Consider the following 17,621-nt stretch of genomic DNA (forward strand, 5'->3'; position numbering starts at 1 on the left):
ACCTACCAGTTGCTTCAGCCCCAGGGGCATCTCCTGATGCCAGCTGGGAAGAGGAGCAGCTGTCAGCAAGAGCTGCTGGTGTTTCCACCCCACACGTCCCCTCCTCCAGATCAACAACAGCAGTGGACTTGAAACGATCTTGAACGAACCGTGGCAGGCCAACCTCAGGGTGGGGAGAGCAGTGAGGATTTAGCAGTCCTGTCTCCTGCCAGCCCTCAAAGAAGCGAGCGGTGCGATGAGAAGTTCCTGCAACCCTATGGCTTCCACCGAAGCCATGAGTGGTGCTGCTGCTGGTGAGGAGGGACGTGCGGGTGGGATATTTTTATCTCCTCTTCATTCCCATCCCTGTCAATCCAAAACAAACTTCAACTAGTTAGAAGTGGGAAAGATGGTTCACCATGAGAAAAGGATTCCCTGGCTCGATTTGTGTGTCACCGCTGGATGTGTGGATACGTGCCACTGTGGTGGCACAGCTGCATCAGTCCTGTTTCCCAGCCTTCAGTAACCTTTCCAGACTAAAATAGCAGACCTACTGCTTGATTTTTAGCAGCTGAAGAGCAGCAGTAAACCACATAAGTATTATGTAAAATGATCTTTTTCTAAGTATATGTTTATTGTGCACAGAAGAAGTGGATTTAATTACAAACAACTGGAAGTTTTTAACAGTCTGGATTGCCCCCTACTCCCTTTCTAAAAACTAAGGTTTGGCAGCAGCTGCTGGGTTTCATTGCAAGTCTTCTAAGTATTTCCTTGGAAAGACTTTACACTTGGTCCCAGGCAAGAAGTCAAAATCAACATTTAAAAAGCATGCCCTGCATAATTTCCAGGATTCAGCAGCATTAAGGTATACTTATAGAGGCCAGGAGGAGAACTGCTTTTTGTGCTTTTTGACTTCATGCATAAAGCTGGTCTTCAGACAAGGAAGTTTATATTCCAAATAATATTTTTAACTACATGCGGTCAAGTACATAACTTATCAGGCCTTTCCTCATCCCCCTCCCAAAATAAGCCTGAATGGTCAATATCTTTGCAGTATTTAGTTTTTGCTTAGACCTCTACTAGAGCAACAGAGTCTCAAACCTCATACAGAATTACTCGATGGCAGAAAAAGTTTCAAATAACATTTTCTCCTTTATACAGTAAAACTACAATTTGGGCCTGATAGCGATATTTAGGCTAAACTGGCTGGTTCTGCACTAAAGTGAATTAAGCCCGATTTCACGGTGTGTCACCGTGCCTTGCCCAGGGGACGGCAGCACACAGGTGACTCACTGTTCCCGCGGGCTCCAAGAGGGGACGGCTGACACTGCCCTCGCTCGTGTGAATAATCCCATTGAAACCACCGGCACTGCGATGGAGTCTGTGGGACTGAAACTCCTGGTTTGATCAAAAGGCCAAGAATGAAATTTCACCCATTTCATCTATTTGCTAATCAAACAGGCCTGTGCAAATTGCTTCTGCCTTCCCAAAAGCACTGCACATGGCGCTTCTGGATATGCATGTTTAAGGACTATCCACTAAAATTTTATCTCAATTTTTGTTTTGGGGAAAAACAGACAAGAAGGAGCGTTTTCCTTGTGGATATTAAAGTGTTTTTAAAAACAAATACTTATTCTTCTGCAGTATCTGCAAATGGAGTCCTGTATCACTCACCACCTAAAACCACGAACCACTACCGACAAGGGATTAGACTTCACAGAAGCTGAGAGAAACGAGAGCACAGGTAGTGTTAAGGAATCAGGCTTAGTCTTTCAGCTTTTACAGCCTAAAAGGTATTTGTTATATGTTTTTAATCACCAGAGAAAAATCAGGTCTATCAAATTGTGAATTTCCTGTGTGGAGATAAGGTGGGGAAAGCATCAAGAGAGTATTTTATGCAGTATTTTTCTTCCATGCAGGCAATTTTAAACTGGTATTTATGAAAAACAAAATCTGAATGCAGATTTTTAGCTCACAATAACATGCCCTTCTCCTCAGTGTCTCCATTTCCTCCCCTTGTAAAGTCCCAGTCCCACAAATCCCCCAGCGCTCGAGAAAACCTCCCGGCTAACCAGCAATCCTGAGATTTTTGCATAGAAAACAACCAGGAAAAAATGCAAAACCCAACAAAATTACTTGTTGAAAAGTTTTCTTTGGTAGGGGGTGGGGAGAGGAAGAGGAAGAAGTTGTGGTGTAACGCGTGATGAGGGTGTCACTGAGAAAGAGAAGGACAAGCCCTATAAAGTGCCTTCCCCCCCCCCCCCCATTTCCGCAGCAGCATCTCCCCGTCAGAGCTGCTGATGAGGCACAGTCCGAGCTCGGCGCCCTGCCACCCCAGGGGAACCAGGGCCGCTCTCCAGGCACTGCCATGGGGCGGTCACGCTCTTGTAACAGCTTGGGGATAGACAAGCAAGACAGCTGCTGGTTTCCACTACAGCTGTCTGTGCTCCAGGCTACATGGACTCAAAGCTGTTCGTTATCTCCACCAAGAAGCCAGCAGAGCTCAAACTCTGAGAAAGTAAGCGATGGGACTGCACAGCTGTCAGTGTCCCAGTTAAACTGCCATAAGCAAAATTAGAGAGTCGGAAATGACTAAGATAAAGCAGCCACCTTGCTTCGATGCCTGAAACTTGTCTCCTACAGCACAAGGCAATATTAGAGGCTCAGAGTAACACTAAGCATATCTTCCTTGGAGATGGCAATCGTGCTCTCTGAATGGTTCCCAAGCGAGCATGTACCACAGGCATCAGTTAGGGCACCCACCCATATACTGAAATCAAACCTAGAGCTACTCCTCACTTGCTCAACGGACAGCTGTGAGCCTAGTTGCTGCACTTCCTCATGGCTCCTTTCATCATGCAAAGGAAGATGGAGGTGAAGATGGAGCCCCTTCAGTCTCAACAGGGATGAAGAACACAGCCTGATCCCTGGGGTACCCGGCTATTTTTACCTTGACAAAGAGAGAAAGAAAACTTAGAGTAACAGTGAAAACATATTTCTTTTGATTTGCAATGATGAGAAAACAGAGCTGGGCTCTCCACAAACAAGTGACAACTAGTCCATGATGAAAAGCTTTAAAACTTCTTATAAACAGTACAGATGGAGGCTGGAGAATCCCTTCCACCAGCCTTTGGTTCCTGCACATGCTGGCATACAACACACATTCATCAGCAGCAAGACCACAATCAGAATTGTTTCAGTATATGAGGGTAATCTAAAATCTCTGCAAAACGGCAGGAACAATTTATAGTTCAGGCTCGCATTTCTGGCTGCCTCGACTACCCCATAACCTGCACCAAACAGCCTAAGGGAGCAGCGCACGGGCACCGCACCTTACAAGCTCCTCTGCAACACAACCTGCTCTTCAGCGGTCCATAACAGCACTTGGTTGAGATACCACTGAATTTCAAAATCCAAAGAATGTTCCCAAAATGCAAGCCTTAGATTTTTAAAGGCAATTTATTTGGGGTTAGTGTTTATGTAATTTAATGCGGAGGAAGCCTGAGGTAGGCACAGATGTGAGAACTGCTAGGGACGCAGGGGTGGGATCGCAGCACAGGACAGCCCAGGGCAGAAGGATCCAGTGACAGCTCAGAAAGCTCTCCGGTCACGTCTGAAATAGTGCTTTAACACAAAACCCTCTTCCATGAAGACCCATAGAAAACCACTTTTCCAGTCACACTGCCAGAATTCCACCTTACACACCTTCAGCTGATGGGGGAAGCTGCAGGGGACGGTTCCACGAGCAGCTCCCACAGCTCTTTCCCGCAGGCGCTGCGCTAAATGCCATCCCCACGCAGGGCACGCACACAGGATGGGTGAGGGGTTGGGCCCTCCGTTCATTTGTTTTTCCACTGACCCTGATATACTTTCTTGAGGTCAAAGTCATGAAGTCGCGGCAGCATTGCTATGCGCAAACAAACCTGTGTGAAGCTGTGCTGGGGTAGAAATGTGCGGATTTGGTTTCTGAAAATAGTGCTGAATACACTGGCAGCCTAGTGGCAAGCTCAGCCTTCTGGGATAGAGACATACCAGGGGATGGGAGGCACCCGGTTGGTTTGGTTGGTGTGTTGTCTATGATTTTAATATGCAAATCCCCCCTTGCAAGAAGATTTAATTGGGCTTAGGATGGGAAAAAGGCAAAGGAATAGTCCTTCAAGTTGGAGGACTCGCCCCCGCCCCCCCCCCCCCCCCCCCCTTCTTCCAATTTGAATCAGAGTTTAGCTGCATTTTCCCAGGAATTTCAGGACTCCCTCCCTCTTCCAACACGCTGCAGTGGAGGCTAAAGCGGCTAAACAGAGCAAGACTGTAGATTGTAAAACTGCATGTTATTTCTTATTAGGAACCGGCCCATCCTCCTCAGCATCCACTTCTTTCGGTGGGCAAAATAAACAGGAGCCACTTTCTCACATCTGTTTAACACCCTCTGCCTCCCCACCACTCCTTGTTCCTCAATACAGAGAATATTAATCTTTATTTTTTTCCCCCTTTAGTGACATGTGAATCTTATAGAACACTGCTCTGAGACAGATACTGTGGATTTTCTTTGCAGAGGGAACATGTTAGAGGAAGTAAAGAAAACTTCAGCTGAGCTATTTATAAAGCATATGGTGGCTTGTTCCTCAAATGCTTCATTGACCAGGAGAACAATAAGAATAAGTCATGGAGCTCAAATTCCCGTCTTGAGACACAGCCTTCAGGTCCGAATATCTGAAGTGTTATGGATTTATATGCCTGGTAACCGGCCTTTCTTATGGCAGGTATCTGAGTTGCCCTCACTCTGTGAAACTGCCAAGCTTCTTTTTTCTTGCCTTTTCTAAGTTATAGCAATTAGAAGGAAATTCAATGAAATCATGCATATTTGTGAACAAGTGCACTCCCAAATTTAAGCGAGCCAGGGAAGAACTGCATGCAATTAGAACTGACTACGCTCTTCAAGGTTTTTCCTCAATGAATGTGAACACACCTTATGAAGATGGGTGGGTATCCATAGCACATAAAATGGTCATTAAGAAACTATTCACATTTCTTTTGGGGTGACTGTTAATCCTTTTTTTCTGATGCTGCAGGTTTGATCAAGCTAGGATTGCTGGCTAACATACTTTTCAGCATCTTGCTAGACTCCCGTGCACAAGTGGAGCTCCAGAAGCCAACGTATTGTCTCTATGAGGCTGCTCAAGGACAGACAGCACTGGAAAAGCACAAAATTTGGTGCAGAGGTGGCCCACATTTGCATGTAAGCTCACCTCGGCATAGAGCAACAGGGATTAGCTCATGGAAATACCATGAAGCCCACCCTTTAGATTGAAATGCTATAGCCAGGATGGATACGCCAGTATCTCTCTCTCTTCTACTATAAAGTCCAACCCTGATGAACAGTGTTTTGAAGTGATTAGTTATTTATGAGGAACACTCAAAAGGCCTAAGCCCTTCCCCTGCAAAGGGCAAAAATATTCAGTGATTTCTGGAAAAGTATCTTAGGGTTACAGGAGATGCCAAAAGAGAACATGAACAAATCACCAGACAGTACAAATTCTTTTAGCAATAAAATTTGAAAGTGTTAAAAATTCAAATATCAGCCACGTAGTTTCAGCAGAGTTACTGGCAAACTAACAGGCTAACACACACACAAGCCCTTCTAGATTTGCACGGCAATTTTTGCAGGAATAATGACAAGCATGACCATGAGGGTGTAGTGTATATTTGGAGTCAAGGTGGGATAGCATTCTACACGTCTCTTTTGAGTGCCTCTCATCCCTCCTTCCCAAAGAAGCTATATGAAGAATGAGGGTTAATAGGGTATTATTAGATTCTTCTAATAGAAAAAAAAATTGGTAAACATCAGGTGTGAAAACCAGAGTGGTCATAGCTGGAGGCTACTTCCCTAACCCTGGCTGCAGGGTTTTCACCCAACCCAAGGAAGAAAAACAAAGTGTCTCTGAGAAACCCTTGCACAAAAGACAGTTCAATTTAAGACGTTCCAGTGCAAAAAGGAGCCGACAGTTGCACAGAAGCAATCAAGACATTTTGTCTGCTCTGGAGAGAGATGATGCTGACTGAGCAACAGGATGACAAGCTTCTGCCAGCCCTGTTGCACCTAAACCAGCAGCAGTTTGAGCCTACCATGCCAGCCACTAGTTAAAAACATACCAGCACAAGCGAGACCTTAGTTTCACCATTTAATAATTGATACTGTGCTCAGCAGGTAACCTCTCTGTAACTATGAATAGAGGCTATACATAGATATTTCCACAAGTTTGCTCTTCCCTTTCAAGTCAGGCCATGCACTCACCCCTGAAAACCCTTTTCCCCAACCTCTTCCCAGTTCCAAAGAAAAACTTCCTAGGCCTCAGCTGCTCTAATAACAAACCTCTGACTCCAGCCAACCTGTGTGCCAGGTGAGTCTTAACTTCTTTCAGGCAAGAAATGTGGTGATTTTGCTCGCAACTTGTGATGCCAGTAGGTGCAACAGCCATCCTTTCTACAGGTGGAAGGGAAAAGCTGCTACCTTCCTTCAGAATAACAGAGATGGAACAAACAGCTAAAATGCAACAGCCAAAAAGAGAACACCACTGGGGTGGATATTTAGCTTTAAAAAAATAAAAAGTCTGATAACTCTGAAATTAGGTCCATGGCTACACACGAATGCAGCCTCTCTAGAGTGATGGATGATGATCTTCATCCCATCAGGCATTTAATGAGAAAAAATACAGGTTACCACTAACACAGAGATTGCCTGCATGCTGGGGAAGGGGAGAGATGATGTACATTTATGCTGCCGTATGGCTGCACAGCTGTGGTTGGTCCCAGGGATCAGGGGATCCCCCAGATTTCTCACCCACTTCCCACAAAGAAAGCATGCTTATACATGCACAGAGCACCCCGTCAGCAGTAGCTGTAACTGTGAAAGTAATTATTTTGCAGTTTAGATCAGCCACCCATTAGCAGCCCTTCATCGTAACACTTTTACAGCAATGCTGCTGTAGGTTTCCTGACACCTTCCATTGCCAGGCCCTGTCTGAAGCAGCTCAAACTTTGCCAAACTTCAAATATGCTGGCTGAAGCTCTCCATGCCATGGGTCTGCCTGAGGCTAATGGTTATTTTGTTTATGTGTAGGTGGTACAAGGAAAAAGTCAAGCTCAGGAGCTCTCAAGGAAAAAAACAAACCCCAAACAAACAAAAAAAACCCCAACAACCCCCTCCCAAAACAAAACAAAGAAAAAAAGCAGGGAATGATGACTAGCTTGCCAGTCTCCTTTCTATGGAATTTTAAAATGAGAGCAGGAGAGAAACCACTTTAGTAAGTGATCTAAAGCATAGAGGTGCCAGTGCTGGAGACACTGCATTGCTCTGAGGATCAGCAAACGTTTACCAAATCACATCACAGGTCCTGGAGCCAGCGTTGCTTGCATACTGGACAAAACTTGTTAAAGTCTGCAAAGCTTTCCAGGTATTTTTGTTCAGGGTGAACATGCTCCAGACCCAGATCTCTGGTTACCAACTGAACAGGCAGCACTCGATGCCATAGAGCTCATTTTGTATCCAGCCGTGGGAACCAAGCAGAACTCATCTTGCAGAGGCTCTTTGTCATAAAGGAAGACCCATAATTAGCATACCACCTCCTGATGTCCACAGCAGGATCGTCATGATTGCACTGGGAAGTCCTGGGCACATGGAAACCACAGAGATTCCCATGTCCAAGTATTCTTGTAGTATTTGGTAATTACTGGGAAGCCTATTGGAAAATATCATAATTCCTTCACCACTAATGACAGTCCATCTGGAGCACAACCGCGTACTGCTGCCCTGAGAGCTGCTATCGCAGGGCACAGGGGGCACGTTGTTCGGCAGAGGAGCCCCGTTACAGGAGACTCACATCACAAGCATCCCCTAGGACTGAACCCAGGATTTTTTTGGTGTTCCTATTCCTGCTTTTCTTAAAGGGGAAATTAAATACCAACTTGGTTGGTCCTGTTCTCAAGAATTAGGAATTGCCAGAGTAAAGGCTCCCTCTACATTTTTAGTCTATTCTGTTCTGTACATCTTTTACGCAATCCTTCTAAGGCAGCTCATACGCTTTTTTGCGGGGCTTATGCCCCCTCTCGCTCACAATAGATGGGGCACAAGAAACAAATCGGTTGTAAGTGAATGAAACTATTGTCAACAAGGACAAGTGCCTATGACATGGAATTTAGGCACATGTTCAAGCTCCTGACCATCTTTATAACTGGGTGTCTTCTGCTCCCCACCCACCTGATCCTTGAGAGAAGCAGCATCAGGATAGCCACCTTGCTGTAAGCGAGCAATACAGGGGATGGCACCAAGAGAAAGGTTATCTTGTGGGATTAAATGCTGCCCTGGAGAACCAGGACAGCTTCATTCTGTTGCAGAGCTACCACAGCCAACCAAGCAGCACGCAGCTTCCACAGCAGGCGCCCATCTGTGCTTCTCGCTCCCTGGATTGCGCTTAAAAGCGTCTAAAGCTCACCTTGCAAAAGTGCTAACTGTTCACAACCATAAGGCCCATGCTCTGAACATATGAGTTTTTTTTAAAAAAAGCTGAATACTGTGGAGAAATAGGCAAAGACTGAGCATTTAAAATCGGTGGTAGCTTCGGACAATTTTAGCTTTAGTCTTTCGCAGCATTTCCCTCTCCAGCATCCACGAAAGAACGATACCACCTCATTTCACAGCAGTGCCATGCACTGGCATTTATGAAGCATTCAGTCCCTGCAGTGATCAGTACTACAGAAAAGCCCATGCGGAGTTCAACAGTTCTTTATTCAGTACAGGGTACGGCTGCTGTGTCGTAAATAGGGCACAGGGTGACACATTGTATGAGGAGGATAAGAATATTGAATAGCTGCTCATTCACTGCACAACATCCATCTTGTGCCCTGAATGAAGTACAAGCCCTGTGGAAAAAAAATACAATGTAAACCATACAAGACAGTCTTTAATTATATGGTCTGGAGGGGCTTACCATGCAGCATACACACAGAGAGGGTGACTGTGGTTAGTCTTCACGCTGATATTTCCTAGCTTTTTAAAGTATGTTTTTCTTCCTGTATAATATATTCCCCCTATAAAAACTTCAAATTTGCATGCCCTATATTCATATTTGTACCAATATAAATATTTCTGTTAGAAGCACTTTTACTTAAGCACTGATGTAGGTAAGATTCAGAATGGCCATTATTTAACATATTGTAGTTTACTATGAACAGCTAAGATGACAATTGCATATATCTACACTGGTGTACTGACATCCACATTTCCTTTTCAATATGGGAATAAGCTACACATACTTTTTACATGGGTAAGAGTTCAGCCTGAGAGAGTGAGAAAACTAAGTACACAAAGATTGGTAAAGCACCGAGAGGAGACCAGCACAACACATACACCGGGAGAGCTGAGCAACAGTTTCAGAGTAGGTTCTTGTAGGAAAATACTAACTGATCAAAAGCATTACAACTCCTCAGACAGGGCTACAATTCTTTGTTTTCATATAATATTTGTTGTAAGATTAAAAAAAAAAACAACAATTTAAGTTGAAATATACTTTAAAGTCTTAAAGTGATAGAGGAAGACACACATTATTGTCACAAACGAGAAAGCAGATACAGAATGGAATTTTTTTATGGCAAAGTTTAAAATCTTTTCCCCCACAAGCACACACTTTCAGTTTTAGAGCCAGGGTTGTTCTCAAACAAAAAACAACCCCCCACACACTGAAAATCATCCTCCAATACCCAGTAGTAACCCTGAACTCACACTATGTTGCCAACATAACGTTGACTGTAATCTTGAAGTTGTGACTTGTACAGTACACTAAACAAAATACAATGAGATTACACCTGATTGTGCATTTTCCTTCCACAAAAACAGAGCAAAAAACCTGCTCTCCTGCAAGTACGAGGTCAGATGATTGCTTCAAAAATAGAGCAGATGTAAGAACTTTGCTCTACTGAAATTAAGAGAAGTTTCAGGGATCAGAAATTTACCTTATACATTTGTGGAATGAAAAAGGACTGAAAAAATATTGAGGCGACCTAAAATCAAGTAACAGGACAAACAGATATCCACTGAGTAACTACACCCGTGCACTGTACAGCCTTGAGCACTCTGATAAAGGAGGAACTTGTCCTTCCAAAAGAGGAACTACAACATGGGAACATCAAGCACCAGTCGTGCTTAAGAGCACTAATCTAACACCCTGTGTTAACAGACTAGAGCTTACCGCTGTAAGGTATGTTGTATACACAACAGCATCGAAACACACGCAGGCACAGACACCTGTGACTGTGTGTGCTCCTGTATTCGGTATGAATGCGATATGAGGAAACACTCCAGATTTGCAGCGCAGCTTTTCAGCCTTACGTCATACGTCAAAAATAGTTTAGTCTTGGGGATGGAGCAGACCTGAAGCTTCAGTGCAGGCTTCATTTAAATTCTGTTACCCTCAAAGTAAGAGCAGCCACCTGTGTCCCCTTTGCTGTCTGTGCCAGCAATACGCTCCTGCAGGAGCGCCTCAGCCTAAAAGGTTGGGAGCACAAGTAAGAAACCATGAGCACCTGGTGCAGCTTTTGCCATCGAGCCTTCAACCCCAAGCGAGGAGACACTCCTGCTCTGCACTTCTTCAGTCTTTTCTTTCCCCACCCTAAATCCATTCTTTGGAAGGAGACTCAGTTGCAGCTTTAAATCCCAGCTAGATGCTCCTCTCCCGCTCATTCAATTTTACTGTCCTGCACTATTTGCATGCACAATCCATAAGCATCTAGGTGAAGTTTCAGCAGAGACACACGCAGCTGTGGCAGTAATACCTGCAGATGTACATAAAGTACAACGAAATATACCCCTAAACCTCTTATTCCAGTTTAGAAATAGAAAATTCACAAAGTAACAGTGAGAGCGGGGTGCAGGGGAGAAGCAGCAAGGGAAGGAAGCTAACTGGAAGACTGACAGTCCCTGCGCAAGGAGCAGGGAAATGGGTCTCTTAGGCATCCCAAGATTTACAAGAGGGCCAAGAAGTGACTTCCTGCTATTCAAGTCCAGGCTGAAATATAATAAACCACTGCCAGCATAACACTGACTCACATCCATCAGATTTATAAATCAGTACTTCGACAAAGAATGCTCTCTCTACAGTTGGCTTCACCACAGATAATTTTAAACGGCTAAGATATGTTGTTTAACCCACTCAATGTTTAATGCTGTTTCTGCAAAAACCGCTTCTGTGGCACAACATGTTAGAAGCAATATTAAAAAGCAGGCACCTAAAATATTGCCTACTGCAAATACAGAAGCCTATCAGATAGCCTTTACGACTTAAAGGCTTGCAGATGAATACCAACATTAGCCATTATTTAGTCTACAAAGAAAAAGCAATTCTCTCAGCTCCTTCCGCAAGCACCTGTTCACTACAGAACAAACTCAAAATATGTTAAAATAAAAACACCAAACAAACTGTAAAATACCTACAGCATAGCCTGTGCTTGAAAGGAAAGCCACAGTGGTTAGACTTGTGATTTCTTACCAATACAGTCACAGCGCAAAAGCTTTAGTCTTTACATATGTGTTGCTCACCCCCCTTCCCATAAGAAGCAAGCACACCTTTATGAACACACATCAGTATAGCTACAACCACATCAAAAGCGGCTGCACTTCTAGAATAAAAACTTTCACCACTAAGACTCAGAAAATTATGTCCAATATTGCTTTCTAAAGCTCCTCAAAAGTCAGCTCCTCTATTACAGGTTACAAACACATGCCGAAAAAATCAGGGCCAAATCTTGCCATTTATCACGTGTGGTACCACACACGCCTCAGGGTGTAGGATGCTCTTAAGTTATTCATTTAAAAATACTCTCCATTATTCCAAGATGTTCAGAGTTTAGCAATGCGCTTGTGCAGGACAATCTGCGCTCCACCTGCAGCGTGCTGGGGGAAGGGGGAGTAGAAGCATTTCCGAACCCCCTTGACTTACCTGGAGGCCGATACGTGACTTCCTGCAGCCGCGTGCGTTGGGGTCACGTAACGGACAAGCTCAGACACCACATGAGCAGGTAAAGGGAAGGTGTCTTTCCACAGGGAGGGAGCCGGGTGCCGGAGCTGTCCCCACGCCGCAGCACCCCCCGCACAGCCCGGGGGAGCTGCCGCGCAGCGAGCAGGTGCCGGTGCAGGGACCGCAAGGGAGCACAGCCCTCAGCCTCACAGCCCGCAACTTCCCGCGCGTGTACTTTGAGAGGCGGCAGCAAATTAACGCACGTATAAAAACTCAGGCTTTCGGTGTACAGAAGAATCGCACCAGCTTAAAGACTTCTCCTTCTGGGCTCCCAGTAACGGGCTTCATGTCAATAACTGGTCGGGGCGGGGGGGGTGAGGCGGACACACCGCCTTCGCGGGGACCCAGCGAGTACCTTCGCGGGGACGAAGGAGGATGAGGAGGGGTGCCGTCTCCCCCCGGTTGGCTACGAGTCCCCAGCACAGGGCCAGCCGCCCTCCCGGCCGGGCACAGCACCCCCGAGACCCCCCCCCCCCCACACGCACACGGGGGCGCGGCGACCCCACCCCACCCCCGCCCGTGGGCGGCGGGGCTGGAGGCGCCGGGGCGCGGCCGCCCCCCCGAGCCCGGCCCGGCCCACCCGCGGCCGCCGTGCCCCGGCGCTGCCAGCGGCTTCCGGGCGGCCCCGCACCTGCCGGGCCGTGCGGGGCCGCTCCCGCCCCGCTCCCGCCTCTGCTCACCGAGCAGCAGCAGCCGGTGCGTCTGCTTGTACTCCCGCTTCTCCGCCTTCAGCGTCTTGTCGATGCTTTTGCTCCTCTTCTTGTCCGCCCGCTCCTTGGCCATCAGGTCCTGCCGCAGCCGGTGCCGCACCTGCGGGTCTCCGTGCTCCCCCGCCGCCGCGGCGAGGGGGGGGATGTCCGCCTGGCCGCCGTAGGGCGCGGAGGGGTGCGCGGCGGCCAGGCGGGAGCGCAGGCTGTAGCACAGCCCCATGGTGCCGGAGCTGCCCGCCCTACCGCGCCGCGGGCATGCTCTCCGCCGGGCCGGGCAGGGCGAGGCGGCGGCGCCCGGCGGCCTCTTAAAGCGTGGCGGCTGCGGAGCGGCGTCCGTCCCGTCCCGAGCCGAGCCGTCCCGTCCCTCCCGCCCCTCCGTCCCTCCCTCCGCCGGTCCCCGCGCCGCGGCCGGCGGGCGGCCACACGTGATGCGGACATGTTTACCGTATTCTCTGGAAAGCGGCCCCCGCCGCAGCCTCCCGGCGGTGGCGGGGTGGGGTGGGGTAGGGACACCCCCCCCACACACACACACACACCTGGGGCTCTCCTCCGGCCCCACTGCGGGGTGAAGGTAGCGCCGTCCCGCCGTGCCCGGGGTCGGCTGGGGCTCTGCGGGCTCCCTTCCCCGAGGGGAGCCACCGGCCAGCGCATCCCTGCGCACACGGCACGGGACGGGGCAGCCGGGAGAGCCGTCGGGTCAGCTCTTCCCATCTCCGGCACCCCAAACCACCGTGGCTAGCGCCGGTCTGATATTTCACCCTGAGGGCCTCGGTGAGGCTCTCACCCCAGCATGGGATCCAGGTCGGGAGTCGGGGCGACATCCCAGCAGCCAGGATGTGGTGGGGATGCTGCGGCAGGTGGGAAGAGCCCAGGTCCACGGGAGAGCTCACATCCAGTCTGGACACTGCGGCTGAGCTCCTCCGCCACATCTCAGCCCGCTGGAAATAAGGACGTGACACTGAGACGTGTGCCATTTCGTGCCCCAGGTTTTTTCGCTTCCTGCCACGCACACTCGTATTTGTCAGTGGCTTCTCGTTACTTTCTACCAACACCACCGTCCTGTGGAGAAGTTAACGACAGTGCTTGCTCTCTCACTCTCCTCCTCTCTTCTGGAGGCACCACATCTGCTCCCTCGCAACAAACTTCAAATTCACCTCCTCAGTTAATGTCAGCTTACCTGGCTTGGGGTGATGATGCTGGTTGTGGTAACATCCCCCTCTCTGGCAGCACGCTCCATGCATGGTACTGCCAACTTTGTCATACTGTATTTTATACTCATCTCCAGCCAGCTCTGAACATTCACTTGTAATATGACTAATACTCCCTGGGGCCTGGCCACACATCCTGCACTCTGGAGCTATACCTCTCCAACCAGCTATCTGTGCTGTAGCCTGTCTTCTGCAAATAGCAGGTGTGGTTCCCACTGAAATCTCGGTTTCTCCTTTCTGTGCAAGTTAGATGCCTTCTTGATACAAATTTGTCTTGCAAAATCTTCTGCGAGTCAGTGTCAGCAGAAGGATAGATCTGTTAAGAGGGCTGCAGCGACCCTCTCTTCCCTCTTCCGTAACACCATCCAAAAGGCTGAGCAGGTCAAACCCTATATGGAACCTTTCGAGCGTTTCTGTTGCTGACTCAGCAGGACAGATTTGACAGGGCAGGAACTGCCCTGCAGGAGTGACAGAGCTGCCCACGGAGGTCACTGTTAACCAGGTGAGCTGACAAGCTCTCTTTTTTGTACCTTTTGTTACTCCTAGCCTTGGGAACCAGGCTAAAATCAACCCGTTTGGCTTTGCGCTGAAGCAGAAGAGGAGGAGCAGTGCTCCTGGCAGGCAATGGTGGTGTTTCGGTGAGGCTCATCCTGAGCCCTGTCCTGCAGGAGGGAGCTCGGGCTTCTCTGCAAACTGGCTCCCTGGCATCCTGTTCCCAGAGTGGTTCCAGGAACAACCGGCAATGGTAAGTGGGGATGCACGAGCAAAGCTCAGGAAATGTGTTTGAATGGTCTGTGAGTTCGGGCTCAGGCAGAGACATGAGCAAATGCTTCACAGTGGGAGCATGCCTGGAAAGACTTGCAGCTATTCTGTAAGGAGAGACTGTGCATGCGTGTCCCTCGTAGGAAGGATGTTAGTTATTTCAACAAGTTTATTTTCTGTTTGACTCACTTTCAGTCAGGTCTGGTAACTGATGGCCAGGTTCTTACCTCTTCACTCCTGCGAGTTATGCTGTGGGAAGTCAGCGGGTCTCTTCCTGGAGAAAGGCATCACCTGAGCAAAGGGAGAGAACATGTCCTTCTTCCCATTTATTGTGTTGCCTATGCACCACTCAAGGCACCTAATCAATACGCTGCTGCGTGGATTTTACAGCGATTAGTAAGTGTACAAATTAAATCATTGTACAGGAGACAAGTTCACTTTACACATCGCTGTGAGCCCAGGCTTCAGCAACAGTTGCTGCCTGTTGCAGGAATTAATCCACCTCACGTCAGGCTGGAGGTGCCCACATGACTCACTCTCTGCCTCCACTGCTGCAATGCCTTTTCCTCTGGGACTGAGAGTTCGTCCTTCTGATGAACACATCCCTGAGAATGTAATATACCAAGAAAATGTAAAGGTCAGCCTAGAGGATTATTAACAGGGGTTTTCTTTTATTTCCTGTGCTTTTTGGCGCGACATGGAACAAGAGGAAGGTTTTACTTACAGACAGGACAGTTCTGTGAAGCACACCATGTTGTGGGGATTTACCGATGTACCACCTGCAAAAGGAAAGCAAACTCGTAAAGGTTGAGAGCTAAAAAAAAAATCCAGTCAAACCCAAAAGGTAAAATGTGAAGCTAGAAAGCAGCATTCGGCCTGTGAATTTGTCCCCCTGGCTCTGTAGGTAGACGGGCAGAGTTCTCCTGCTTGTACAGTTCATAGCAAGACAAGTTTAAGATCAGCCCGTCTTGGTTTTGTTACTTGGAAAACCTTTCTAGCACAGGTGACAAGTTCTGCAAAGCACACTAAGCCTATCTTTGCTGTAACGGCCATCGTCTCCCAGGTATGATCTGAAGTAGAAATCTGAAAACGAAGTAGGATTTCAAAGTGGAAGACAAGCTTTCCCTCATCCTGTTATTCTAAACCCCTAGAATAACTCGTAAAATTAACAATTACTGTTTCAGGAAATCAGAAATTTCACACCCTGGTGTAGTCCTGGCTATGGCCCTGCCTATAGTTACAGTATAGATGCAGTTACTCAAATCCCAGCTGTTAACACTATCAGAAGCATGGTTCATCAGCTTCCCAGCTTACACCAGTTTTAGTTGGTGGCAAAAAGTGACAGCAAGGATAAGGTCACATATTTAGTCTGAGCAAAGAATGCATGGCACAGAGTGACAGCTGTTTGAAATCGCACACAGTTTCAACGATAGCAGAGGAAATTACCTTGAAGAACAAACCATCTTCTGCCACATATGAATATTGTTCATCTGCATTATACTTGCAGCATTTATGCTGTAGGACAGATTCAGGCTTAAAAAGCACAGATTAGGTGGGTTTCACAAAATGCAGTTAAAGAATGTGTTTCCGAAGGGCACTGGTCATGCCCACAGCCACAGACTACATATCTACCCCACTCCACCTGTGCACGACAAACTGCATAGCTCGTGGCGATGCGTTCAGCTTTATTCAAACTCCTTAAGCAGCAAGCATCACAAGAAGGAGACTGCCCATGCATATTGAAGTGAGAGCTTGTAAATCTCAGCTGCCCGCTGGGACGAGGCACGGCTGTACCAGCCCAGGAGGAGTTCTTCACATCAGGGACATAAGAGGGCTTTCTGAGGCACAGAGCCTGCAGCAGTGTCATGGCTGTAGAGTTTGCTGCTCCTCCGTACACCTCCTCTACCGCTCCTGCTCCTCTGGCAGCCAAGCAGGGTGGGGGAGACTGAAGACCCTGTCTCTTCCTGACTCCCAGCAGGGAAGGAAGGGAATAGAGAGTTGTCCTGCCCTGAGCTGCAGATCTCTCTATATTTTTAATTCTGTTGTTTCTACCATCTGCAATGGGGTGGCAGGAAGTGGAGAGGTTAAAAAGCATTGTGGGCCATCTGGGAATGTAAAAAAAATACCAAGGAAGAGAGGGAGAGAGGCAATAACTGTGAGACTGCAGTGTTAAAAGAAGAGACAAAGACACATAAGCAACAAAATTTTGATCAACGACAGGAAATATGTGAGCAAGAGACATGTAAATGAGTCAAATTTGTATTTATTTATGCCTTGGGAGGGAAAATAATTGATTGAACTCAAACTCCCACCCCTATTACTGTAAGTGATCTATATACATGCAATGTTCACTTCTTGTTGCAAAACACTCATGTGTCAGACCCGCTCATGAGCTCCTGGCGCTGCCCTCCCACAGGCAGTCCGCTCTCCAGTGCGCTGATCTGCACTCAGCTTTTCCAGTGTAGGTGGCTGCAGCCTGGCACCTCTGTTAACGGCATCTCAAGTAAAGGAGTTAACTTTTTAAATGGGCCCCACGACTGCTGTTCGCAGTGTGGCTGGAGCACCCCTGAAAAATAAATCATGCCACCCAGTTGCAAAACAAGGCTTTTAGGGCATAAGGAGAGGAATCTGGGTTTGTGGAGTTTGCTCAGTGACTATATGATTGAACACCCACTGAACACTGCGAGTGTTTTCCATTAATTTTAGCTGAAGCAGGTTCTATCTGGTCTCTGCTTCTGGTCCTTTGCTTCAGGCCAATACTTATTTTACTGCCATTCCTCTGTTTCCTACACTGAAGCCTAGATTTAAAAGGGTGACTAAGCACCTAATTTCAATCTTGGTTTCCTAAATCCTTGTTTAAGTATCAGTCTAAGCTGTTAACTTTTCGTCTTCTTTCA

General features: G+C 47.6%; 1 protein-coding gene across 1 annotated transcript in view; it reads right to left on the bottom strand.

Moving 5' to 3' along the window:
* GNAS (GNAS complex locus) overlaps nt 1-13,101 on the bottom strand; it is a 157,228-nt gene extending 144,127 nt beyond the window's left edge. The window contains exon 1 of the mRNA XM_075108768.1: nt 12,725-13,101. Within this exon, the coding sequence (XP_074964869.1) occupies nt 12,725-12,974 (250 nt within the window). The 5' untranslated portion in view covers nt 12,975-13,101. The remainder of the gene's footprint in view (nt 1-12,724) is intronic.
* Nucleotides 13,102-17,621: the final 4,520 nt, after the last annotated feature.

The sequence above is a fragment of the Phalacrocorax aristotelis genome, chromosome 13, assembly GCF_949628215.1.
Source record: "Phalacrocorax aristotelis chromosome 13, bGulAri2.1, whole genome shotgun sequence".
Classification (NCBI taxonomy): Eukaryota; Metazoa; Chordata; class Aves; order Suliformes; family Phalacrocoracidae; genus Phalacrocorax; species Phalacrocorax aristotelis.